Genomic DNA, 27,591 nt, shown 5'->3' with positions numbered 1-27,591 from the left:
TGCTGAGATTTCAATTTCCTTCACCTAATCCCTGATCTTTGTATGCTTCCAAAAATGAGTTCGGACAAGGAGATAAAATATGACTGGAAAAGATTTTGCTGGTCCCAAAGAATAATATAAATCCAACTAACTTTTTTGCCACAGTGTTGGTTTTTTTTCCAAGGATCATTGACAATAAAAAGACTTATAAAGAATGTCTGAAACAATAACAAGTGACCTTTTTCCAGACTTTCTGTTAATGTACAATTACAGATAAACAAAGATGTGCACTGATATCAGACTTCTCTATACACAGAACCAGACAGTAATCTGTTATAGCCATTGCAATTGAATTATTGTAGTTTGAAGGTTTCAGAGCTGCTGGGGGCAGGAGCTCCGATCTGATAGATTGGTGGTATGTGGTCCACTTCAAAGATGTGTGCTGGCAATGGGCGCTGGCAGCAAGACTTCCAAACTCTACATGAACCACAGGAGAACCATCTATACACCCAGAATTACTACTGATCAGCCTCATCGGGGTTGTGCCAGACCATGGCTCCGGCACCCACTCTCCTATGTGCTTTAGCACTGGCAGAAGGTACATGTGCTGCAACATGTGTTTGTCTGACACAGGTAAGGAGGAAGAGATACCACAGAGCTAACATGTGACATCATGTAAGTGGTTAAGAGACTGTGGCCCTAGGAAGGGGAAAGTAGGAGAGAGATGAGGGAGAATGGGAGGATCATAAGAAAGAGAGGGAAAGGGACATGGGTCCTAGCTTGAGAAAGAGCAACTAGATACCTTCATAGAGGGGGAGGAAGGTGGGCACAAGCACAGGGTGCTGGTTTGAATAGAGAAAGTACAGTAAGATGGGCTAAGGTGTTAGTTTGCAAAAGCGGGTACTGCAGAATATAGCTGTGCACCAAGACAGAAGCAGCTGCCTGTGCACAGTCACACACTGGTTTCACTACCACCTGAGCAGGTGTGCAAGCAAACTTTGACATTCACGACCAAAACAGTTTGGATATGTAATTCCCATCAAGTTGGTGGAAACTTGACACCTGTAAGCCTCAGCCAACTTTGTTATTCTCAGCCACTGTTTGCAAACTTACTGCTGAGAAACCTCTTGCACAGAGAACAAGGCAATCAAATGCATTAGAACAAGTTTTCAGTTTTTAAAAGTCTCTCTGGCTGACTTAAAAGGAGTCAAATTATCATATTGTGCTATAATTCTTCCATGAATCTATGGAACGTTAGAGGAAGGTGGGTGCCTGTGTGTATATACACACACACGTGTGCATGTATACAATATTTCCTTTCCACATAATCAGTAACAACTTGCACATGAAGACAGCATGACCTGAAAGAATATAGGTCAATAGTATTTAATGTACATAAGGAAGAACATTTTTAAAGCTCTACATGATGCTAAATTCCATGCAGAAACTTGCAGATGATTATCCTTTAAGTTAAAACTTACCATGTACATTTAGCTTCACTGACTGAGTCACATTCCCAGCAATATTTGTGGCTACACAGATATACATTCCAGTGTCTGAAACTTGTGTCTCGCTGATCTTCATTGACCCTGAAGGTAGGAAAGTGTGTCTGGAAACATAAGAAGTAGATACACTACATAAACATATATTGAAAGGTGAATGACCTCTACTTACACATTGCTAATGATTGCTACGAGCTAAAATAACACCATCCTACAGGGCACACTGAGCTGTGCTATATGACTAAACTATGACTTACATTTACTCATTCCTGAGCCACTATATGCAGAATACACAGCAAGTATCTAAAATATAAGACCCGAATTACAAAATTTGGTTCTAGCTACTTACAGGACATATTAAAATCTGACTTGTTTCTAGAAGTGGGGGTGGGGAAAAAAAAAAAAAACAACAAAACCACAAACCAAAAACCTACACATAGAGAAATGGAGCACTTCAACCTCCTGTCAAAAATTTTTGCTCAGCCCAGGTCAGCAGGGTCAGAAAGTTAAACAACTTCTGATACTACTGCATCCTGGCAAAAAAAAGATGTTACATTGATTCAAGATGGAAGATGGGATTCTGAAGAGTATTCTGATTCAAAACTGCCAGTTCTAGTGTTTACAGAAATTGTCTACAGTTCTGGTCACAGGCCTGTAACATTACCAGATACATTGGCCAGCTAAGCCTAAATCTTCTTATGCAGAAGTCAAAAGTAATAGAGATAGGCAAAATAAATGAAGGAAGAAAAAAAAAAAGACAGCTAAGAATTGACAAGAAGAAATTCAAGTCTAGCACTCAAGGTCATATACAGAATTTAGGCAAAATTGGTGGGAATTGGTGGTATCATCTGTCTTTCTCAGGCACTGTCTAATTAGGACAATGTTATCATATGGGCATAAATGGTGAACTTGGGGATTGCAATGGCCCAGAGAGATGAGTGGAAAGAAAGTGAAGTGGATTTCCTCCAGGCCACCCAACTCTGTCTGGTATTATGAGTCTTCCTCTTCTGCCCATCTTTCCAAACTTTTTTTTTTTTTTTAAATAACTCCTAAAGATAGATTGCTGGGGCAAGTTATCTTCCATTATTTTGTCCCCTAACTACATTTGCTTTCTGATAAAAGTTCCCTCGTTTCCGATTTCATTCTTCTTTTGTTTACTCGTCACATTTCTAACATCATCCTTGGGTGGTCTCAAACAATTCTGTTTGGACTAATTCTTTAACTTTTCCTGACATCTGTAAACAATTTTACAGCATGGGCTGATCTGGACTTCTGCTACTCTGGACAACTTGGATCTCTCCACGACAGCCATGAGCAAGTAGCCTAATTTATCAAAGTCTCCTGAAGTAAAATGAGGACAAGTAAGGGACCAAGAATGCAGATTTGTTAGTGCATGCAATGTGCTTACAGGACACAGCAGAAAATCCCACACGGATTACTAACAAGCCTCCTTCACCAAACATGCTGGCCCAGCTGCTATTAGTTGCTGAGGTTGTTGCAGACTTGCTGAAATGGATGGCCCTGAGGTGCAGATAAAGAGGCTCGCCTTCAGGTTTGTACAGTTCCTTACTTCAGCTCAGACACTGGCTGATTCCTTCCACTTCAGTCAGTGAGAGACACTAGACAACGTGCACTAGCTACCATGTGCATTTGGCCAGTGTTACCGTTTCCTGGTTTATGAACACAGCTGTAGCCTTTACCCCTTCAAGGTATCTTGAAGACTAGAAAGCATAAGCACGCCCCATGACAGTACCTGGCACTTCATCTGGGAACATACAGAGAATAAGCACCTACTTGTTTCCTCTCTTACTTTGTACCACACTAAAATAATAAAAAACTCCAATGCTGTGGCTGTATACAAGACAGTCCCCAACTCTTCATTCTCTAAGGCTGTCAACTCAGTATTTTTATGAGCATTTAGCTATGTATTCACATGCTCAAGAATATCTGGAGAGGTTTTGGATCCAAAACACAGCAAGCAATGAGCCCTTGTAAGCACTCCCAAACATTTATCATCATGTGTAGTCTACTGGCAGCCCAGACTTCATATGAATAACAGAGAATGCTCCCCTGAGCATAAATATGAAGTGCTTAAGAAAGAAAAACAGTTTTTAAACATTCCTAATCAGGCACAGATTCTGTGGGTCTCTGGGCACCACCGCAGTACAAATATCACAGGATCTCCTTCGCCCTGGCCTCCTGAGATTGCATATAAACATGCACTGAAATGGAAGCTGTACAACAATGCATGGTCTTAGTATACAGAAAGAGACACACACTTGTTTTGGTTAAGAGAGTTTCAAGACCTAGTAAAACAAGGTCCTCATGCAGGACAACTTAATACCTTCTGATTCATCCTACGGCAATTAGAATTTACATACCCTTCCAAAATCTTGAAAGCTTAGACACAATTTCACTTTTTTTTGTTTTCATCAAACATTGTTACCTTGGAGAGTATGGAGATATGAGCTGCATTTCTTTGGCCCACGTAATTATTGGGGGTGGCAAGCTCTTTACTTCACATGGAAGTGTGACATCTTCCCCTGCAATTACTGAGATCTCTATGGGTTTATCATATGCATTTCCTTGCTGGTCTCCAGGCCTGGATACTCTAGGTTTCACTATAACACGGAACATGTTAATAAGCTGCAATGAATATACATATTTGTACAAATGTAACACCATACAATTTTACTTCAGATTAAACATCTTTTTTTTAATGAGATACGTAACATTACAATCCTATTTTCAATTACATGTCTGCAACAGACATAAATCACTGTAACACTGATGTACATCGCCTCTGTACCTCAGACAATGATGCCTACGTGCAGTACCACAAACCAGCAAGTCAGCACGATCTACCCAAAAAGCTGGACAGCAACATCTATATGTAGTTCATGTATATGCTGAGCTCTGTATTGCACAGATAGTTTGCAACCAGTACGCGAACTATGTTACACTACAGCACCAATACCCACAAGCCAAAAAAGCCTTGCAATGCAAGCCTACACCTAAATCTACTTTTTTTATTATACTGGGAGATGGCAGGAAGCTTTGGGCCTGATGGGATTAATGGATCTTCATTCTTCTATCAGCAGGGACTTCTGTTCCTATACAGGTACTTCCTATTCACTTCCATAAAAAATGAAATTATGATCAGGCCAAGATCCTAGCTCATGAACTCAAGGTAACAGGTATCAGAAGGTTTTAAGATAATCATAACAGCTGAAGCATAGGCCTTTCACTATCAGCCATTTGTAAAGTTACCTACTATGTGGATCCAGAGACCTAGTACAAAGTCAAAATCACTAATTAGACATTAGTTTAAATCCCATTTGCACCATGGGTATCCTAGTTCACAATCCAACTGAGTGGGTTTTACCATCTAAAGTAGAATGCAATGGGGGGAGAGAGACGACGATACTGTATTTGATTTTGGCTTATACATACCATAGACAGTCAGCTGGACTTTCCGTGTAGCATAACCAGCAGCATTTGTTGCAGTGCACATGTATTCTCCAGTCTCTTCACCCCCTGGTGAAACTACATACAGACTTCCATCAGACGCTGCAGAAAATTTCACATTGCTGGAAAGAATTACTTCTCCTTTCTGTGGGGAAAAAAAAAAGTCCACAGTGCCTGGATCTTCTAAAATAAAACAAATTACAATCATTTAATTCAATAAAAACTAAAGCTTTTAATCCAGATTTTATTCCAGATAGAGCAAAATCTAACAAAAACCATAAAAAACTATTAAAGGAATATAAAAATGTTAGTTTCTGTAGCTTCTCCCCTAAGTTTACCCCATTGCCGTGATCCATTCATATGAAAACTGCTGTATTTTTAATACTGCATCAGATTTTTCACTGTGAAATACGCTTCATGGTCTTTAATACAAACCAAACAATTTGCAGGCAGCCTGACTAAACCGAGCAGTGTTTGAATTTACATTACAGTACTACTTCTATTGTATCATGGCCAAGATGAGCAAAATATTTTGAATTAACTGAGCAGCCTGGCCCCAAAATTCCATCCATACAAACTAATTTTCCACACTCCTTGAGTGTCACTGTCTAAGCAGTAACAACAGAAGCAGCACAGGGATTTTTATGCAGAAAACTTGATACTTTTTACAGACTGCGATTTTAAAAAAAATTCAAGATTTCAACTGGTTAATTTTAACATCAATTTCTAATGTCAAAACATCTTGGCAAGGACATGATTGATAAGTGGCAGATGGTTAACCCTACAATGCTGTTATTAGACACACTTTCTTCAGAGGAAAGAGTCATCTTAAAAGTAAGACTCCAAAACAAAAGTGAAAATTTTAATCTGTGCAGGTTGCCTAACCCCAAATTATCAACTCGCAACAGGAATATGAACAATTTCTAAAGTGTTAAAAACAAAGATACAGCAATAACCAAAGCCCTTCCAAAGAACAGAATATTGATTTCTTGGCTGGACCGTGGCCAGAAAGCACTGCTCTAGGAAACAAAAGCAGATATGAATAGAGATTTCCAGGTCCTTCACAACTGAGGCTTTTGGCCGTGTTTCTTGCATATCGATTTTATGACAACTAAATGATGCGTTCAATTAATCTTTCACCATGAACAGCTCAAAGATGAGAAATTACCTTGGACCAGACAATAGATGGTTTAGGAACTCCACTTGCTTTGCATGGTAATGTCACTGGGATTCCTTCAATGGTGCTAAATATCTGCTGTCCATGCTGAATAACAGGGAGAACTAAAAATAAATGCAAATATTAAACGCATGCAGAAGACATATTTCAAACCATGGCACAACTCTTACAATAAAACCCTTATATTCAATTACTACTTCATACAGGCAGCAGGGTTTGGGAATTTTCAGCCTCTTCTCTGAACCCTAACATTGACACTGACCAGCCACTGCCTCCTCCATTCTCCGGTTTTCCATGACAGAATAAATACCTGTTCATAACAAAGCACATCAGCCATAGGTCAATCATTGGATTAGGCACATGTAGTTGTAAACTAACTGTAGGCATTTCACATAGCTGATTGCAATAATTTCAGAAAGTCTTTGTCACAATATCCTCTGACAACATTTTAGGCCAGGCTTCCTGAAATGATACATGATTCAACCTGTACAGCACCTTTCATGACAATGGGTTCAGCATTTCTGGTGCTGAATCATTTTCCATCAATGGACAAGATTTTGAACAGAGCCGATAAAGAGTGAAGAACTGATCGCACTCCAAGCTTATTTAATATTTGCTATAAATGCCACAAAGTTGTGCTAACTGCAGCAATGTTTTCTGCAGGGACTGACTATTAGATGAACTTGAATAAAAATACCAGATCACTTCACAAAATCAGTAACAAGAAATAACAAGAACCCCAGTTCCCCTACTTAACTGAGCTAGTTTTGAATTAACAACAGAAAAAAGAAGATCATATGTAAGGCTAAAATACCAGAAACTACAAATATATTCTTTTCTGTTCTCAAGTTCTGAAATATTCCAAAAACTAGCATTGACATGGAAGACCTTATCAGACACTGAGTACTTGCCTGTATTAAAAAACAATAGCTATTCTTAACACAAAAGGATGTTCCAGCATCTTTAGTGAAGCTTAAAATAAATCTCCCATGATTAATTTAACATGTGAGAAAACTTCAGGCTGTAAACCATGAAGTGGCTGTGACCCCACACAGAGTTAATACAAGTATCTTCAGCTGATACAGATGGGTTACCACAATGCTAACACTGTCTTGCTGTCAGTGTAATCTTTGGTATGTTTTAATTAAAGAAAAGGGGTGGGGGGCAGGAAATAGGGGACCAAGAAACAAACACGTAATTCATTTTAATTGTAATTCTCCCTTGAGTCGTGCTTCCTTATATCAGTTATAAAAACCCCAAACAGCATTTTCCACGGTTTTCTACTGGAACAGAAGTAAACTTCCACTGGCAGCTGTTTTGTTAATAAAGCAGGAGATGAAGACTGCACAGCCCAACCTTTGTAGAACTTTAAAAATGAGGATCTTTTACAATCACAAAATGGTAGGTTTTTTATTTTATTTTAAAAACAGTCTCAATCGCTCAGTTCTCTCCTGGGCATTGGATCCAATTTCCCACCATGTTCCTTTACAAAGTAACATCATTACAAAAGAGGAAATTTGAGAAATTAGTACAACTGTAACAAAAAAGCTCTAGTGAGAGCTCCTGTTAGTCAGAAATGCACTCTCATCTTGCATTCAGCACAAAAGCCAGAAGACAGCATTCCTTACCATACACATTAACAGTAGTAGTTTTGTTGCTTGTCCCAGCAACATTACTTGCCATGCAGGTATAATCGCCACCATCCTGCAGCCGAACTCTTTCAAGGTGCAGGCTTCCATCACTGCGAACATTGATGTAGGGATTGGGAACCAGCTGCCAAAAGAGTGATATAATGTTTTACTGAAGAAAATACTTGTTGATAATATTTACTTTGGGATGCAGCATGGCTTTGCTTGACTATTTAGTATTCCTAAAAATTATATGTTCCTGGAGAGTTTTATTACAGCTTTTCTTACCTTACATATTTCATAAAAAGCTGATTTTAGGTAGAATTCTGGTAGCGCCTCTTATTTACTGCTGGAGTGAGATTAAGATGTGCAATGGCAATTCTGGTCTGCCACAGCACATATAAACCTGCCACTCATGCTTATAATCATGCAAAACAAAGGAAAAAGAAACTTAGCTGAATTATTTTACTGTATTTTTTATTGGTTATTCCAGTAACCCAATTGGATCATAGATCAGCTTTTGACGAGTGCATCCTGAGGACTTGTTTTAGTTCAACAGGTCCTTTTTTTTAGTTAGCATTGTGAGAGATAAAAAAAGTTACAACTTTCACAAGAGTAATTTTTTTTTAAAGTTATATAACCTATAGCAAAAAGAAAAGAAAAAAAAAATCAATGAGCTCAGCAACACAGACTTGCCTTACAGAAAGGTTGTTAGAATGCAAAATTGTTCCACTCATGCCACGCTCAGAAAAAGCTGCATTCTTCTCTAAATAGAACTTGCTCCAACACTTTCCTTGGAACGTAGCTTTTGCTGCAAGCTTACAATTACAGGAAACTACCACTACTAGACAGAGGAATTAGCAATTCAACAAGGAGGATCCTGCCAGTATTTCTCACAGAAGTCACAGCCAGTGCTACTTACATTGACACAGCCTAAAAGGTTCAAAAATTGAACAGAGAACTCTAGCAAGCGAAGGGCCAAGTAGTGCCAGGGTTCTGTGTGGTGACAAGAAACAAAAAAAATTGCTATAATTTTTTAATTACAGCTGTGGAGAAAGGGCTTTAGGGAGAAATTAGCAAGCAAGATTAAAAGGCTGGGCTTCATAGGGATGTTCAAGTCAGTAATTTGTCTACTACTAAAGAAACAAAACTTCACTCACACAACTAATCTAGGCACAGTGGCTACACCACCTTTCTGTCTGCAGGAGTCATAAATTGGTAATGGTATGCTCTCAAGGGGGACAGAAAACATACATGCTTTAAGGCTCTGAGCAGTGCACCACTACGACATGAGTATATGGTACAGGGATGCTGACATTTATCTCATCCCATCAGCAACATTAAAAGACATGATGCTAAAAAAATACCAGAAGATTTCTGTAGATTTAGGGTATCTTTATTTTTAAAAAATAGAGGAAAAAAATGCTTTTCAGTTACCAGGGTTTAAATTCCAGCACTTTTTGTCATTCTGGTATGATATTCCACTAGCATTCCTATATTCAGAGCCTAAGGCTGAAATTCAGGAGCTAAAGAGAATGCATAAAACTGCTTTGAAAGTAAAGTAGAAGACAGAAGGACAATTCACAAATACTTTGGTTCCAAGCTCTTTTCTAGACCTTCACATCCCCCACTACCATCTCCTATTCCCTGATCTCCCTTCAGAGTTAGAAATTTCCTAGCGTAGGCAGTGATCAGAGTGAGGCGTAACTGTCATGACACCATACTTCACTTCCGCTTCCATATTTTGAAGAGTAGTAAACTATCATTTCTCAGGGGAATGACTGCACTCCAAATGCCAGCACCTGCAGAAACTCAGAAGCATCTACTGCCCTACAGATACAGCCAATGGGCTTCTCCTGAGGATGCAGCGGCTCCTGCTGAGAGGTGGTTGCCTGCTATAATTCACCTTGATGACACTGGATCTGTGTTTCCAGTAAGCCAGTCCAATCTCATGAAGCATCTTTATTTGTAAGCATAAAATCTATCAACATGCGTGTACATCAATTTTTGTAAACTAAACAAAGTTGTTGTCATGGCTTGAAATGTCAGTTGTAGATTTTCTCTGCCAATAAATCTTACAGGAAATAAAACAGTCTTACCACCATACTGTTTTTAATCCACCTCCGGTCTGGAATAGGGTTTCCAGCAAGCAATACGCATGGCAAAGTGAGCTGCTGCCCCTCAATTACATTGGCTGTGGCTGGACTTACTCCAATCAGAGGTGTAACTAAAACAAAAGAAAGAATTAGAAGAAATTATTAGGAATTTTTATGTATTCATGTAAAGTACGACATCTGAATTTTTAGTATTAGACCTGTCACTAATGCTACTTGCAAGCAGCTTCACACTTGTGCAAGGTACTACACAAATACAGAGCGAGAAACTTTACCTACAATGAAAACTAGACAATTTAAATAGAAAGGGAAAAAAGGGTAAAAAAAATGTAGCCATCAACAAACAGCATGGAAGTTCCAACATACTTAATTTTACAACAAAAAATAGCAGATGGGTTCCTGCTATCTGAAATGCCAGCAATGCCGTCAGGAGAAAAAAAAACACAAAAAAAAACCCAAATGAAGTTGTAGGGTAGCATAGGAAAGAAAAAGAAGCTGGAGGAATACACATACAGTGATCCTAAGACTAAGGAATGGCAGCAAATGGAAGACATTGTCCAGTTGAAATTTAATCCAATCCAGCATTTCCCTGAAAATTCATATTCCCCTGGATACAGAGTTGATCATTTTTCCTTGCTTCAGCAAAATACCAAAGAACAAAAGTAGCAGGTTTGGTGATGATAAAAAAGGGATTAGAATAGAGATCAACAGTCCATCAGAAAATTCTGCATGGTCTGTAATGAGCCACCAGAAAGCACTCCTGTACACATATTTTGTAAATTAATTTTAAATAATGGGGATTAAATAACACTTAAATAGGTAAAAATATGTTGTCTATCAACTACTACTAGCATCACAGGCTCCCACCACACGTTTTAAGTTAACAAACAGTTTCTTTGATGGCAGATGAACTCCATTCTTATCCTCCCACAAATGTATACATTCCATAGTACTATTATTCCTCTTATTGCCAATTGTCCAACTGAGATAATAAACAACTCCTCAATAGCACAGCTAGTGTCAAAGCTAGACATTTACTCTCTTCTTGGATCACTAAGATTCCTTCCTAGTTATATCAACACACTGACCTAAGCAAGTTCATTGCAGCTATTTCTTTTTTTTAAAAAGATGAATTAAGTGGCAGAAACCTCGTCATTAGCAGTCATCATTATGATGATTTTTCATTCCTTAATAAAATTACTTAGGAATAAGAAACAGAAGATAAATAACTTTAAGGTCCATATTACAAAGTGTAGATGGAACTAACTCAAATTAATGTAGCCAGGGAAAAGACAATGTTCTAACATGCCAAATTCACTGGAATAAATTACAATATTCCATGCAAATGTCTTCTGATTCAGTTTGTGTGGATGACTAGATATGTGTAAGTATAACTATAGATAAAAGCATATAGATATATTACCACATATGTACATAACCCACAGACATCATATCTGTTGTACAAACACCATCGACTATCGCCTCCTCCAGTATATTCCAGGTATGCTGCCAGTCTTTTCTTTCACTGTCGTCACTGACATTAACCAGTCTTACCGAGTCCAGTTACTGTGATTGTGGCTGGCCGTGACTGAATCCTTCCAAACTGGTTCTCAGCTTCACAGATATAAGTTCCTTCATCACTGACCCACAAACCTAGAGGCAGGGGGAGTGATCAGACTGCAGCATCTGAAGTGATACTAAAAAGTTTGCAATACATGGATACCCTATTCTTTTATCTTTCAGTTACAAATATTCATTTTTGGCCAGATCATTCCTTTCCATCTATCACCAAGTACAGAAGCAATGACTATATGGGCACTTGAGGGAAAAAAAGCATTATATACATATACACAATACTTTTCATCACTTTATCACTCTCTACAACTACCTGAAAGGAGGTTGTAGGAAGGTGGTTGTCGGTCTGTTCTCCCAAGTAACAAGCAATAGGACAAGAGGAAATGGCTTCAAGTTGTGCCAGGGGAGGTTTACATTAGATATTAGGAAAATTTCTTCATTGAAAGGGTTGTTACGCATTGGAACGGGCTGCCCAGGGAAGAGGTTGTGTCCCCATCCCTGGAGGTATTTAAAAGATGGGTAGATGAGGTGCTTAGGGACATGGTTTAGTGGTGGACTTGGCAGTGCTAAGGTTAACGGTTGGACTTGATGATCATAAAGGTCTTCTCCAACCTAAACTATTCTATGATATACTGTGTATACTTTAGTACAGTATATATTAATGTGCATAAATAATATATGGCAGTACACTATATATCCATGCATACATACGCTATCATGTAGCACATTTACTGTGGAATACTGCTTACTAAACACATGTAAACAGACACCTACACAGTGGTACATAACACAACAGTTGCTGCACTGTACATACAGTAGAGAGGAATTACTCTACCCAACCTGATCATGTTTAGAAAGGAATAAAGGAGCTAATTAAGAAAAGAGAATAACAACACTTAGTGTATGGGTGACTGAAACACTCCAAGTAACCGAAATCGCAAAGCCACTTGCAGAATTTCTAGTTATTACCAAAGTTAGGACTTGCCTAAAACAATTAATTTAGAGACACCTCTCAAGAATAAAATGAAAAAATATAAAAAAGAAAATCCATGGCTCACCAGTATCAACAGAGAACATAACCTATATTTATTTAAACAAAAGTGTAACAATTTCTATGAAGAAGAGTGAAGCCAATGACCAAATACAACTGAATTCACAAACTCATGGGAAAATAAACTGCATGTCAAAAGCAACAAAGTCAGTATCAGAAACATAGTCTCTGATAAAAATCCAGTCTTCTTACAAAGTTAACAATTTTATAAAGTAGTATAGCAACTTAAATCCATTGCATGTGTCATATTTCCTTCTGGAATATTTATTTTTTAAAGTTCAGTCTACCTACTGTTAATAGACAGAGCTCCTGTTCTGAGTTGACTGATGGAACTAACTGCAAACGGTCTTGAGAAAAGTGAAGCACCATTTAGCCACCTCCATTTAACCTTTGGTTCTGGGTACCCCTGAACATAGCATGGCAGCGTGATGTTTGAGCCAATATCTGCAGATACACAGAAAGTGAATTGGGATTACAGCATGACATTAGGATTCTGCTTACACTACTGATGACCTAAATTTATGCCCCATTATGCACAATTATTCTTCTAACAACAGATTCCCAACTCTAGCAACACCTTACAAAAGCAGCCTTGCAGGCTCTGTACTTACAATGGGGAGCTCAGAAATGGGCTAAACATATCAAAAAAATGAAGATACAGCTACCCCCATCAGACAAACACGCATACTCAAGTGTTAAGTTCCTCGTCTCCTTCAGAAAGTATATGTGCCTGTCAAGAACATGCATTTCACAAGATGTGATGTGTCAGGCCACAAGCAGTTAGAAAGAATTAGGAAAAGATGAGAGGAAGGGCTAAGTTACAATAACCTTACATAGTAATTTAAGTTAGTATAATACATTCTCTACTTAAGAACTACGCTAGGTCGAGGTTTGAAGAGTTTCCCCCTCCTCTGCCTCTCTCTTCCTCCTCAGAACTTTTATGCTTTGCAAAAGTAGTAAGACTGAAGAAAAGCTGGAATCCAAATAGCACATGGAAACGGGTTAGGGAACACCACCAAAAAGGTGTTCCACACAGACTTAAATGTATTTGTGAGAAAGGTTCAGAAAACCAAGGCGCCAGTGTCATGATACAGAAACACTGAAATTAGAGTATTCACTGTCTAGACTGCAAGCTACTTACAGCCAACATCTAGAGTTATCTTTCCAGAAGCTCTCCCTGCATCATTGGTAGCCACACAGGTATAGTCACCAGCATCCAGATCTTGTGTTTCCTGGATCTTCAAAAGACCCCGATGAGAATCAATAATGAGAAATGCTGATGGCCTCAACTCTAAGTCACCTAAGTCCAGACAGAAAAAAAGTAACTGAAATGTAACAGAGTATGTACCGAAATTATTCCAACAAAACAATGTCCAAATTTGGGATTAGTTCACAACATGCCTGCATTCACTGAGCAGATGAGTACTCTGACTTCCACTCAAGTGGAAAAGGTCATTACTTCATTAGATAAAATCCCTTTTTATTTATTTGTTTCACAAGGGGAACACAAACCCAAGTAGTTTTGGACAGAGATCAGCATTAGGACAGTGTGCCAGACTGTACTTCTCCTTCCCAAGTTGGGAACTCTGCAAAACCCAGAAAACAGCTCTGCTACCTCTCAAGCTCAGCAGGAGCCACAATACTGATGTGTAACATTCAGACTTGGCCCACATGTACTCTTTGGGATGAGGACCAAAGCCTGCTTTAAAATACAAGCCAACCATTAACAGCAGTGAGTTGAGAAATAGGTTCCTTAGAGGCAAGGTTATTTGCAAACAGACCAGATCTGTTGACAATATCTAACAAACAAGATTACTGGTTTTCCAGAAAATCAGCAGGCAGGTGGCTTATACAACCACACATGGGTGCCACTTGCTTTTTCTGAGAATAAACGGTCGATCTTGAGACATGGGATTCTCAACTCCCATTTAACTCTATGAAAACTCCTGCAGTTGTGATACCCAATATCCTGCCTTACTACTTAAGAAACTGTAGCAGATACCTCTGAGATTCGACAGAAGGAACAAACAATTACCTAGGCATTGCAAAGGAATGCAAGCTTTTGAGAAAATGAAGTCACTTCAGGATCATTGTTCTAGATATCACTGCTAAAGTAAATAAACCAAACACAAAGTAATAAGTGCACCTTTAAACCATTTAACTTGGGGATGTGGGATTCCAGTTGTTTTACACTCCATAATAGTTGTGTCTCCAAGAGCAACCAGAATTTCACTTTGAACTATGGTCAACGTTGGGCCCTCTAAAAAGAAACAACATAGAAAAAATTAGTTCATCCTCCAAAGCTTATACTATTTTTAAGAGATAAACCACAAAATACTCTAGTTTTCTCTTGTTATAGGGAAGAATATTTGCATTAAAAGTCAGAAAGCCTTAAAAATCATGTAAGGTGACAGCAGACAAACATTGGGAAACAGAGAGAGCCTGGTATGTCCAGAGTACCTGGACCATACATAGAATATAGGGGAATTTAAGGAAAGAATTGGAAGAGTTTGATAACGTAGAAAGATTCAGAGCCTCTCTCATCAAGAATTTTAGTAGTCTGCTATTAATACAATAACGTAGTGGTTACAGGACATAATTTGGACAGTGCTAAGCACACTACAGGAATTTAGAGAGACATGATTTCTTCTCCAAAGACCTACTCAGGTTTGCAAGTCTACCCCACTTCAATACCCAATTTTAATTTTTTTTTTTTTTTTTCTCCTTAAAAACAGTGTAAGAAGAAATACTAAGGCCTAAATATCACCTAATAATACTACTCAGATTTGAACAGAAAACAAAAGGGGCATTTGTGAGCTGTTCAACACCTCTTCTGAGTTAATTTTGAGCTTTCTACCAGTATGCTCTACCACTTTTTAACAGTTCCTCCCTGATGATGTATTAGTTTGCTTTTTAATTTCGCCACATTGTTTCTTTTACTTACCAATGTATGTAAGGGTGGACGTCTGTTTCTCTGTCCCAGCTGAGTTACTTGCCAAGCAACCGTAAACTCCTGCATCGTTTGGAATTGCCTTTCTTATGATTAAGGTGCCTTCTGGGGTCAATCTATACCTAGGAACATGCAGGGGACCAACCAAAATGATCAGTTAAAGGAAAGAGAGTAACGGTTACATCCACACTCCAAGCAGCAACAGCATGACCAGATGGTTTATAAACAGGTATTGCTGGTTTTTTTGCTCATGATAAGCAATGATATTGGTGTATCTACCAGAGAATATCAAGACATTTTGTAAAAAGCATTTAAACTGATCTTGTAAAAAAACCTTCTAAAGAAAAGAACTGAAGTGTTTCTGTTTTAGAGATGAGGAAATTGAAAAGTTATAACAGTGAAGGCTAAGGTACTACTTCCAACACTCACAGACTCCTGTGGAAGAAACAATCAGAATATTTTGGCATTCTTCAAACCTTCTTTCTCACATAGGAAAAAAAAAATAAAAATAAATAGAGAAAGCTATAGCCCCTACCTGCTTGAACCAATAATAAACATATCGTTGTGTGTCCATACTACTGTTGGCTTTGGATAACCTGTTGCAGAACACCTGATAGACACTTCAGAGCCTTCTGTAAAAGTCTGATTCTTAGGTGAAATGACAACCCTAGGTGGTTCTAGTAAAAGAAATCAGAAACAGCAATTAACAAGATGCATTTAGAAAACACTTACAGGTGAAAGTAATCACTTTATTCTGATTTTCAAACAGCTGTATAGCAAGAAAAGTCCTAATAAAGGTCATATGAATGCTTCCCTATAACTGCTTTAATCTAACACAGATAACGACAATCCAACACACACGAATTGCATCATACAGTGCACTAAAATATAATCAGTCTGCTGATAACGCATTCTTTAAAGTCTCTTTTACCTATAACATTGTTCAAAGAGTTTCTGTTTCTTGAATTAGCTATCATTCCTCAGAGCCCCCTCATTTCCTCACTTCCTCCAGCACAGTCCACCAATTCCTCAGCATAAAACAGGCCTGCCTTTATAAGAGCTAGTTAGTAAAAAAAAAAGTTAGTAAGCCAGGATGTGGGGTACAAACTAGTTCACATGCCTATGCAGTTTGCTTTATTCTGAGACGCAGAATTTGGAGCTCCCAAATGCGGGCACCAATTCTAACAAAAAGCTGCCAGAATTAAGCAAAGTTCACCAACATGACCCATCAAGGTCTCAAAGCCAGACTGAAATAAGAGTAAGTAGCGCCTGGTCATAATTTTGAACGCAAACTGAGAGGGCATTACTGGTTTCACATGGATTCAACTTGAACACAATAATTACGTAAGAATTAACTTAGAATTTTTAACACACGCTTAAAACGCAGCAAAGCAGCCATAGAAACAATTTTGACAAATTTGAGTCAAATTTGTGCAGAGTCCTGAAAAGGAAAGCCTATGAGGAAGACAAGCCTTCTGGCAGGCCAACAGCAAGAATATAACCTGAACAATGAAAACAAAGTCACGATGTACGTGCATGCACACAGAAAGAAATTAACAGCAAAAATCACCTTCAAGACCACTGAATCTGCAGTGTTAACAATGCCAATGGACACTAACGATTTCAGCTGCATTTTCACCAGAAAAGCGATTCGTGAACCTCATAGAATTCATTCACTTACATCCTTAGACAGATTTCCTCAGTAAAAGAGACCACCAAAACAATTCACTGAGGCAACTGACTTTTTTCTACGGTGCATCTGATTTTGTCTTACTTACAGTGGCAAGAAAAAGATCCACACCACTTAACAGATGTAAAAGTAGCAACTTGTAGTACTAACTGCTGCTACTTCATCTGAGTTATGGCATGGAACTGGGTACTTTTAGATCAGTAGTATCAACGTTCATCTGAGAAGCTTTGCCTTTTGCTAATCACACGCTGTATTAACATGTATTCCACTGCAGCTGATCTTTTTACTAGCAACCATAGAATGAAAAGCCTAACTTCTCCCTTTTGGGAGAGTACAAGAGGCTAAATACATATAACACAGAGGTAATGAATATGCCGCTCTGCATAGCTTTTATTCTATTAGCTTCAGTGGGAATTACACCATCCTATAGACTCAGATGACATTTGACAGGCTTTCGTGGCTGCTAAGGATAAACGTGCCTAACAGCCAGTACACACAGTCTATTTATATGTGGCATAATCCATCAAGAACAAGATGAAGGTGTGATGCTATGTAACTTCCAGGTGAACAGCGTTAAGTCTTTCCAGTTCAGCCTGTCATAATGCAAACAGAAACAATTCAGAGTGCTGCTACAAATGCCTTTCTGGAAGAGTAAATACCATGCCCTTTTCATTATCATTACAGGGAGAAAGATTATTTTCTAAGTTCTGTGTTGTAATACCATTTGCTTATAAAGCTGCTAACTAAAACCCACAATGTTTCTGGTGTGGAAGACGACTCTCCCTGTGGAAGATTGTGCTGCTTCTGGGACAGAAGCGAGCCGGGTTCTGCCTCCTTGCAGGGCAGAAACGCTCTGGTTTAGTCAGCAGGTTTTTAAGCAAACGGTACTACAACACAGAACTTGGAAAACAATTTTCCACCCCATGATCTCAGCATAGTTAATGAGAGGGGATTAGTGACGGATAGAAAATGAGATAATAAATTAATTTGATGTCTGAGCATTTGAAAACCATTTAAGAACACAGATAAGAAGAGCAGGAGATCTCTTCACCTTTTAGAGGAAGGGTCTACCACGAGCAGCATAGGTTTGGAAAATACAGGCTGGCAAGGCTATAGGTATTACCAATCAAGTCACACTCCGCTGACTTGAACAAGACATCTGTGCCTCTGCAGGCCCAACTTCATTTGATGATAGCGACTAATTACAACACATTACAGGTGCAAGGCAGGGGAATACATAACAGTACATAACTGTCCCATGGGTATCAGACATTTTACTGTCTGCCACAATCACAGTTGTTGCAGAAAAATTTGTCATGTAACACATCTTACTGAACAGGAGAGCAAGGTTCCCAAGGGAAGTAAGTAGTTTTGAAATATAATTAGTAGTAACATCAGCATACAAGCAAGGACATAACTTTGATTTGATTTTTTTCAGTATATTTTATTTAAAATATTTGCATTATGTTTTGTGTTTGAGTTTCATTAATAATTCACATATGTTAGTGTTTCATGCAAACTTATCTGCATGCCCCTATTAAGCACAAAACCCCACTCTTCCAAAGAAAAAAAAAATTAATTGCCATTTTGAAAAAGGCTTTTTGATGCAGTATGGCACCTGGTGCTCTGGGGAGCAGAATTATTATTGCAAGGACTTGATGACTAGGTTTTCAGTCATTAACTAGAGATGTGAGATTGTAAAGGATTCCAAGATCTGCAAGTAAAAGTGTATGCAAAACCACACAGATATACTGCCAAAGACAAGGAATAAATTAAATAATAAACCACAAATAATTTGCATACAGATGCATATAATGCCTTATCATTTTCTTTCTTAAATTTATGTCCATTAGCATTCTCCAAATTCATTAGTTTTTCACTTCTAGAGTAGATTTAATAAAAAGCTGCATGGTCCCTCATGTTTCATAACAGTTCCAAAAATCTCTGAGCTCCCATCTAGAGTAGATTTAATAAAAAGCTGCATGGTCCAGAAAAGTCCCTCATGTTTCATAACAGTTCCAAAATCTCTGAGCTCCCGGAGGAAAGACACCAGAGGAAGGCAGAGCCATAGTTCCAGAAGTACTAGGATTAAATCCAGATATGAGGGAGAGGCAAGAAATGGATGCAAGTTGCAGAAATGTCCTCAAGTGATTCACGATATGCAGTTTTCTCAGCTATATTTATTTTGTTTTAAATCCTGCCAAGAGACACTGGGAGACATTCTGCATTCTCTGATCTTCAGGAAGGTCTCCTCTCATGTTGATATTCGGAAACTGTGCCTCGGATAGGAATTACACAACATGCTTTGGCAACACACCGTTGCTCATGCAGTTGTTTTCACACAGTCGTATTACTAGGTGAGCAGAAGGTGGAAGAAATATTTGTATTTGTATTTAACATATAATCAATGAAGTTAATTGAAAAAATTCAATATACACAGCTGTAATTCTAGCTGGTAGCTTGAGTATCAGGCCACATTTGCCCCTAACTAACCGTCTTGGTTTTCTTGCTCAAAGGCCAGCAACCAGGCAGGCGTGCAGAACAGGACAGGTCAACTTCATTTCTATTGCTTTGTTCTTTGTATCATAGGGCAGAAGAGTTGTATGTGCGCAGGAAAAGCATGAGCTCCTTACAGTGCCAATCTCAGTCAAGGCTGGAGAACAACACCTTTTAAACAACACAGATCATACGTAAAGTTTCTGAAGTTCGGTGTGAAGACTTCAGGGTCTGAATCATTCACATTTATAACCATCCTTGGCCCTAATATTCATTAAAACCACGTGAAGCAGTTAAACTTAGCATGAAAAAAAGGATCAGCAAATCCCAAATTTTTATTCATACAACATTAAAACCCTGCTTATCACCCTTTATTAGTAAAAAACCCAGAGTTGTTGCCAATGTTTTTTCACTTTCTGCATGCTTTTTTCCCCCCTTTAACAGAAACTTTTCCCCAAAAGCCACCCTGCAGATTGTATTTGTCTGAACCATTACTTGTAAAAGTATCAATATTTTTTGCAGCACCCTCAAGATTCTTTCTTGCCTTTTACACTAAGAGCATTTTTTGAAAATTGAATGATTCAACCTATTCACCTGACAAGTAATGCATTAACATGGCAAAATAAGAACAACTATTTGGATGTATCTAGATCAAAAGAACTCCATGTAAAAATGCAACCACTGCAGCAGTTTGCACATGCTTGTTGCAGATTTTTAAAGGATTCAATTTGGTAAAATTTCACTTCAAGACGTTATCACTTCAAGACCTTAGAGTAAACATCCAGACTGTCCTACATACACATAGAGAGAATACACACAGGAGAGAACAGATAGAACCCCATCCCTGCGCCCAGTCTGTTTACTCGCAGTTCTCTATAGCTACAACCCATTCTTGTTCACATAAATTAAAAGAGCCTGAATTGACCTACTTGGGCTTCTAACTACCAAGATACTGCAAGAACAGATGCTTATCATAAAGCCCTGCTTTTAGTAATACAGGAACTGTAGTGACGGTGTGAAAAACTAATTCTCTTCAGACTGAAGTCCTTCGTGACCACAGTGATGTCTACGAATTCTTGTATTACTGGGAGTTTTATGGATACGCCTTGGTTTTTCCACATGGAAACATACACATGGAAATGAATGGCTTTGATCTCAAACTGTCTAAAAACCTACATTATGTTAGTGTCAAGAGTGAGGACTAGGAAGGCACAGGGAGGAAAAAATACCCAACTCTACCACTACAATAGCTGTTAACATATATCAGTAAGTGAGACAGAAGACAACTGGGGTTATGCAGATACTGAGGAATTCCTCCCAGATCGCAGATTTCCACTTTGATGTAATATCATGCACAGAATTGAATTGACATTATATTCTGTGTTATGAAATAGTAACACAAATATGCATAACCTGTCGCTACATTTGTAAGAGGAATCCTCTCCATTCATAGGATTTCAATCAAGTTTAAACAGTGTTTTAGCAATATGCATTGGGATTAATATTCAATACAGTATTTTATACTTTTGTTCATAAGTCAAATGAAAGAAGCGTATAAGAAAAATTGCACCTAAAGAGAAAAACTGACAAAGGCTCCTGTTTGAATAGCAAGATGAGAACAGTTCTGTTACATCAGAAATAAAGAAACCAAAACATTCAATAGGGATAAACAAAAAATAGCCTTTGGCATTAGTCATCCAGCCACATTCATCTATACTTTTGGCATCAACCAAGTGAACATAATTTAAAAGGAACATTGTCTTTGGACATCATCATCTTGCTTCATTCACTTGCCAGCCATCTCAGCTGCCAAGTTCCCACTGAACTCCTTCAGAACCCACCCTCAACCATGCAGAAGTGCAGGGTGTGCCGTCCTGCATCACCCCTTGCCCTGGCACTCTGCAAAGGCTACGCTGCACAACAAACCACGGAAACATCTGTTTCCACTACTGCTTATGCATTAGCTCAAGTAAAAGATACACAGCAGTAGCATTCATGGCTGCTTCTGTGAGACTCTCCACAAAGGTTCCAAGCACATTTGACTTCTGTAAGGGGAGAGGGGGAGCATTATTGTGATCTTCTTGTTGCTCAGCCAGGGAGTATGCACAAGCCACAACTTCACCAACACCAACAGCACTCTTTGCTACCACAGAACAGAACAAGTTGATCTGCTGTGATACACTATGCAACATCCACCCTAGCTGTGAAAGACAACAGGGGAAGACCCATACGTTTCCTCCCTGCAGCCAGAAGAGCTACTTTCCAGAAGACATGCAGATGCACACTACAGTCAGAGTCTTCTCACCAAAGTTGTTTTTCATAACCTCCCTGCACTTCCTTGTAACTTAGCATTTATTGACCATATGCAGACTATCAGAAACAGTTAAGCACACAATAAATATTCACCAGCTGTGAACAAGAAGCTATAAAGAAAGCATCTGACACCATAGATACTACATGTCAGGCCTTTACAATGACCTCCCTGCAGGAGAAAGACCTGCAGAAGGAAAGGAAATGGGTTCCTTCCTCCTCCTGCCACTGTCCTGGGTTTGTACTCAGACCTAGATGTTGGTAGACTCAGGATAACCACTTAGTAAACAGCTTTATAAATGAAAATGAGAAAGTCAGGCTTCGTGCTTCAGCAGAGCAGTGCTGACAGGCTGCAGATAAAGAAACATCATTTTGGAAAACCAACACTTTACTGAAAATTAAATAGGGGACTTCGACCTCTGGAACTTAGTGGGCTATTCTCAAGGGATGTGTCCCCATCTTCACATGAGAGAGACAGTTCACATTATTGAAATGTAAATTGAACTTGTTTATGCTCCTATGCATTACACCAAGGACTGCACACAGCCCTCCTGGAAGGGTCACCAATTCAACACCTTTCTTCCAGCTACAAGCACAATACTTAATAGTTTAATTATTTATTTCCTTGTGCTTTTTAATTAACTGTTGTAGTAACAGAGATCAAATATCCTGCAAGAAGCTAGTTTCCAAGAGATCCGCTTGGTACATTGCCTTGAACCAGAGGTTTGGGTAGCTCAGAAGACATCTAGAAGTACCGATTTCTAAATATGTTATGGTTCCACTCCTCTTAGAAATCCTTCTAAAGGCCTACATTTTCTGTGAGAAAACAGCAAGAAAATAATGAGCAAGAGCAAGAAATCAAAATTAAGATGCATAATACTCATTTCCTGTTTCATTTAATACCTTAATTCTTTATCTTTCATCAAGTTAGGACTTAAATTCTTTGGAGTAAGAACTCTTCCTATGATGCATAATCTGAGTACTATAAAAAATTACAAAAGCTTAATCATCACTTATTTAGTTTAATGTGACCAGTTCTCTAGAAGACACAGGAGCTCTCCCAGGAAGCATTATCAAAAGAAACCTCCCAAACGATAAATTCAGGCCAACTCATGATATCAGGCCATAAGAGTGATTGGTCTAATAATGCAAACAATTTTTTCCCCCATCAGTTCCCTTTCACCAAATGTAGAAAAGAACCTATTGCAAACAGCAGCTATGTGAAGACAAATGAACTTGGGGATACTCATTAATTTTCTTGAGTAGCAGAGAACTCCAGAGAGGCTGCTCAGGTAATTCCTGACCATTCTGCTAACCTGCATTTCCTGTGCAAGATGCTAGTTTCTGAAAAACAGCTTAATTACTATAATTGAGCTTGCTGTGAATGATAATTAGCACCTAGCAGACAAGAGGTACTGATTCAGCTCCCTTTCTTTCGAAGAATACTGACTTTTACATCAAAGAACATTGCTGAGCGTTCAACTGTTTTACTTCCTGCTCTAACAGAGGTGGAAGTGCCACAGTGATAACAGATCTGAGGTAGTAACTTTAAAATACACAGCCTGAAAAAAATACCAACTCATCTTCTCAGGCAGTTCCAAATAACAGCCGAGGAAGCAGCACAGAAGGCACGAAATTGCTTTTCATTCTTTAGCACAGACACCTTGCATTTAATTAACTTTTGAAATTTGAAAATAGCAAGTAAAGCAGCAATATTTCAATTTTACTCTTTCTTGTTTTCTCTGTGCTTAAAGAACTCAGTATAGTATAACAAACTTCTCCTTGCCCATTATTACAGTGTGTATCCATGTATCTAAGTGAATGTATCAAGATGTTTATTTCTGTATTACCTCTTTTCAGAGAAAAGAGCAGAGGGAATTCTGGGAACACAGCACTAGGTTATGCCAAGGAGGTAATTCACCTTTTGTCCACCTAGGCAGTCTCTTTCCTGGAATTATTCCAGATATAAGCACACTCTTGCTGGAAGTCCTATTGTGTTCTTTCAGTTCTGGTTTCTGCTCCTTGTCTGGGATGTACCCAAGGATTACCATTGCTTTGGTTGGGCCAAGTCACATATGTTGTCTCCTGGGCAACCTTTTTTTCAACCTGGATTTCAAGCTATTAGTTGACTGGTAAGCATCCACATCAGTTCCCTACAGCAGACAGCACACTTGCATCTGGTCAGGCTAATAGGTCCTGCTTTCCCCCACTGCACATCTAATGTAGTTGACTCCATTTATACAGTAGGACAGTACTCTTGTCACATGCAGGACACGGCACTTGGCCTTGTTGAATCTCACACAGTTGGGCGCAGCCCATCAATCCAGCCAGGTCCCTCTGTAGAGCCTTCCTACCCTCCAGCAGATCAACACTTCCACCCAGCTTAGTGTCGTCTGCAAACTTGCTGAGGGTGCACTCAATCCCCTTGTCCAGATCATTGATAAATATGTTAAACAGAACTGGTCCCAACACTGAGCCCTGGGGGACACCACTTGTGACTGGCCTCCAGCTGGATTTAACTCCATTCACCACCACCCTTTGGGCCCGGCCATCCAGCCAGCTTTCTACCCAGCAAAGAGTATGCCGTACCAGGCCATGGGCAGCCAGTTTCTCAAGCAGAATGCTGAGAGAAATGGCATCAAAGGCTTTAGTAAAGTCCAGGTAGACAACATCCACAGCCTTTCCTTCGTCTGCTAACTGGGTCCGCCTTGTCATAGAAGGAGGTCAGGTTAGTCAAGCAGAATCTGCCTTTCATAAACCCATCTTGACTAGGCCTGATTTTCTGGTTGTCTTGGACATGCTCTGTGATGATACTCAAGATGATCTGCTCCATGACCTTTCCTGGTACCGAGGTCAGATTGACAGGTCTATAGTTCCAAGACCCTCCCTTCTTGTAAATGGGCATCGCATTTGCCAACCTCCAGTCAAGTGGAACTTCCCCAGTCTTCCAGGACTGCTGGTAGATGATGAAAAGGGGCTTGCTGAGCACCTCCACCAGCTCCCTCAGTATCCGTGGGTGGACTCTGTCCAGCCCCATGGAATTGTATGTGTCTAACTGGCCAAGCAGGTCACCAACCATTTCCTCTTGGATCATGTGAGCTTTGTTCTGCTCCCCATCCCTGTCTTCTGGCTCAGGGGACTGGGTACCTGGAGAACACCTGACCTTACTATTAAAGGCTGAGGCAAGGAAGGCGTTAAGCACTGAAGCCTTATCCTCATCCTTTGACACTATGTTCCCCCTGCATCCAGTAAAGGATGGAGATTCTCCCTGGCTCTCCTTTTGTTGTTAATATATTTATAGAAACATTTTTTACTATCTTTCACAGAGTTGCCCTATTTAAGTTCTAGTTGGGCTTTAGCCCTCCTAATTTTCTCTCTGCATGACCTCATAGCATCCTTGTAGTCCTCCTGAGAAGCCTGCCCCTTCTTCCAAGCCTTGTAGACTTTCCGCTTTTTTCTGAGACCCTGCCAAAGCTCTCTGTTCAGCCAGGCTGGTCTTCTTCCCCACCACTTCATCTTTCAGCACACGGGGATGGGCTGCTCTTGCGCCTCCAGGACTTCCTTCTTTGAAGAGCGACCAGCCTTCATGGGCTCCTTTGCCCTCAGGACTGCCTCCCAAGGGACTTTGTCAACCAGTCTCCTAAACAGGCCAAAGTCTGCCCTCCAGAAGTCCAAGGTGGCAGTTCTGCTAACCACCCTCCTTACTTCTCCATGAATCAAGAATTGTGTCATTTCATGACCGCTGTGCCCCAGGCATGCTCCAACCATCATCACCCACAAGGCCTTCTCTGTTCGCAAAGAGCAGGTCCAGGAGGACACCTTCCTCAGTTGGCTCACTCACCAGTTATCCTCCACACACTCCAGGAACCTCCTAGACTGTTTCCTTTCTGCTGTATTGTACTTCCAGCAGACATCTGGTAAGCTGAAATTCCCAAAAGAACAAGGGCTAGCCATCATTAGACTTCTCCCACAGTTGCTTGTAGAATATTTCATCTGTCTCCTCTTCCTGGTTGAACAGTCTATAACAGATTCCCACCACAATACCTGCCTTGTTGGCCTTTCCCCTGATTTTTACCTATAAACACTCAACCCTATCATCGCCATCATTGAGCTCAAGGCAATTAAAACACTCTCTAACATACAGGGCTACCCCACCGCCTCTCTTTCCTTGCCTATCCCACCTGAAGAGTTTATAGCCATCCATGGTAGCACTCCTGTTATGAGAGTTGTCCCACCACGTTTCTGTAATGGCACCTATCTCTTCCTGCTGCACAATGGCTTCTAATTCCTCCTGTTTGTTGCCCATGCTGCAAGCATTGGTATAGATGCACTTCAGTTGGGCTAATCATCCCACCACTCTTCTGAGGGGAGAAGTCTTAATTCCTAAGGGATTAATCGCAGTTGTTACTAACCCATCAATAACCTTTGCAGCTTTGCTGCCACTTGGATAATTATCCACCACTTCCTCTGAGGTGGCAGACCAAAAGACCTTGCTATCACACGGTCCCTCACACATTCTCATTTTTTGCTGGTGCAGCTTCAGTGCTTCTACCACTTAGCTGCTGGCACAGATCACTCTGAATTATTTAACAGTGCTGCTTGTAAGCAGATGCTTCAGTCATGATGGTGATACCAGACAGGCATTTAAACATTTTTAAATGTGCAGCAAATAAGCAGGTAAATGAAGCCCACCACTCTGTGGACAGAACAATAACTACAGCACGAATCATTTTATTCTACCTGTACATTCAGATAAAGAAATACACCAGAATAGAACGCTGACCTGCAAGCTGTTCATCAGTGAGCTCAATGCACAGCAGCTGGCACTTCATTACCTTAGATGGCTCCCAGTAAGACAAATGTTCAGTGTTGCTTCACTTCTTGTTCATCTACTACTGGAATTCATCATATGCTGAGATTACTAAACTCAAACATCTCTACTAATTGCCAACATAAACACAAGCAAAAGCTGCAAAAAATTCTACATACTATACAGCTGCATTGCAGAGGCAAAAGAGAGTTGTAATAATTAAAAGTGCTTCATTGTCTACTCTTACTCACACCAGGAAACGTGTAAAGCCAAGACTACTCTAAAAATCACATTTAGCATCACTCAAGTTTCAGGTATCTGAGTTTTAATTGTGTATTTAAAATTCTTAGAGTGGTGAGGAAACAAAAAACCAACACCACAAATGAATCTTTTCACCATACACACTGTTTCAGTTACAAAAAACCTTAAATTCCTCAAATCCCAAATACACCCCCCCCCCGCAATCAATATTACTTATGTGTATGAAAACATCAGGAACAAAACATCAAGCTACCAAAATACTCAATATTAATTCAATCTGATAAATATGCATAGAGCAAACTCATATTTTGCCTACAAAAGTGTAACAAACTGGAAGAAAAGTTTAAATGCGCAAGGAATTTCCCTCATCAGTGAGAAAATTATCACTGAAAAGTTTGTAAGATGATCAATGTTTAACACTCCTTGCTAATTTTTGGCCTTACATGGCTGCAACATGCTCCTCCAGGCTTCTGATACATTAAATGAAGCATCTGAAAAAGTAACAGATGCCCTTACAAATTCGTCTGTGTTTCCAAATTACACCAATCTGCTGGGAAGACTTGAACAATTCACATTACAC

At 39.4% G+C, this 27,591-nt stretch overlaps 1 protein-coding gene across 1 annotated transcript in view; it reads right to left on the bottom strand.

Annotated features, from left to right (window-relative positions):
- The window catches only part of HMCN1 (hemicentin 1), a 174,676-nt gene that overhangs the window by 105,693 nt on the left and 41,392 nt on the right, over positions 1 to 27,591 (bottom strand). The window contains 12 exon segments of the mRNA XM_009636917.1: positions 1,461 to 1,588; positions 3,928 to 4,102; positions 4,935 to 5,094; positions 6,118 to 6,230; positions 7,755 to 7,899; positions 9,854 to 9,981; positions 11,423 to 11,521; positions 12,786 to 12,987; positions 13,622 to 13,794; positions 14,641 to 14,754; positions 15,439 to 15,566; positions 15,980 to 16,121. Of these exon segments, the coding sequence (XP_009635212.1) occupies positions 1,461 to 1,588; positions 3,928 to 4,102; positions 4,935 to 5,094; positions 6,118 to 6,230; positions 7,755 to 7,899; positions 9,854 to 9,981; positions 11,423 to 11,521; positions 12,786 to 12,987; positions 13,622 to 13,794; positions 14,641 to 14,754; positions 15,439 to 15,566; positions 15,980 to 16,121 (1,707 nt within the window).

Source organism: Egretta garzetta, unplaced genomic scaffold (genome assembly GCF_000687185.1).
Source record: "Egretta garzetta isolate BGI_Z169 unplaced genomic scaffold, ASM68718v1 scaffold304, whole genome shotgun sequence".
In the NCBI taxonomy this organism is placed as follows: Eukaryota; Metazoa; Chordata; class Aves; order Pelecaniformes; family Ardeidae; genus Egretta; species Egretta garzetta.
This window is presented reverse-complemented; position numbering and strand designations above follow the sequence as displayed.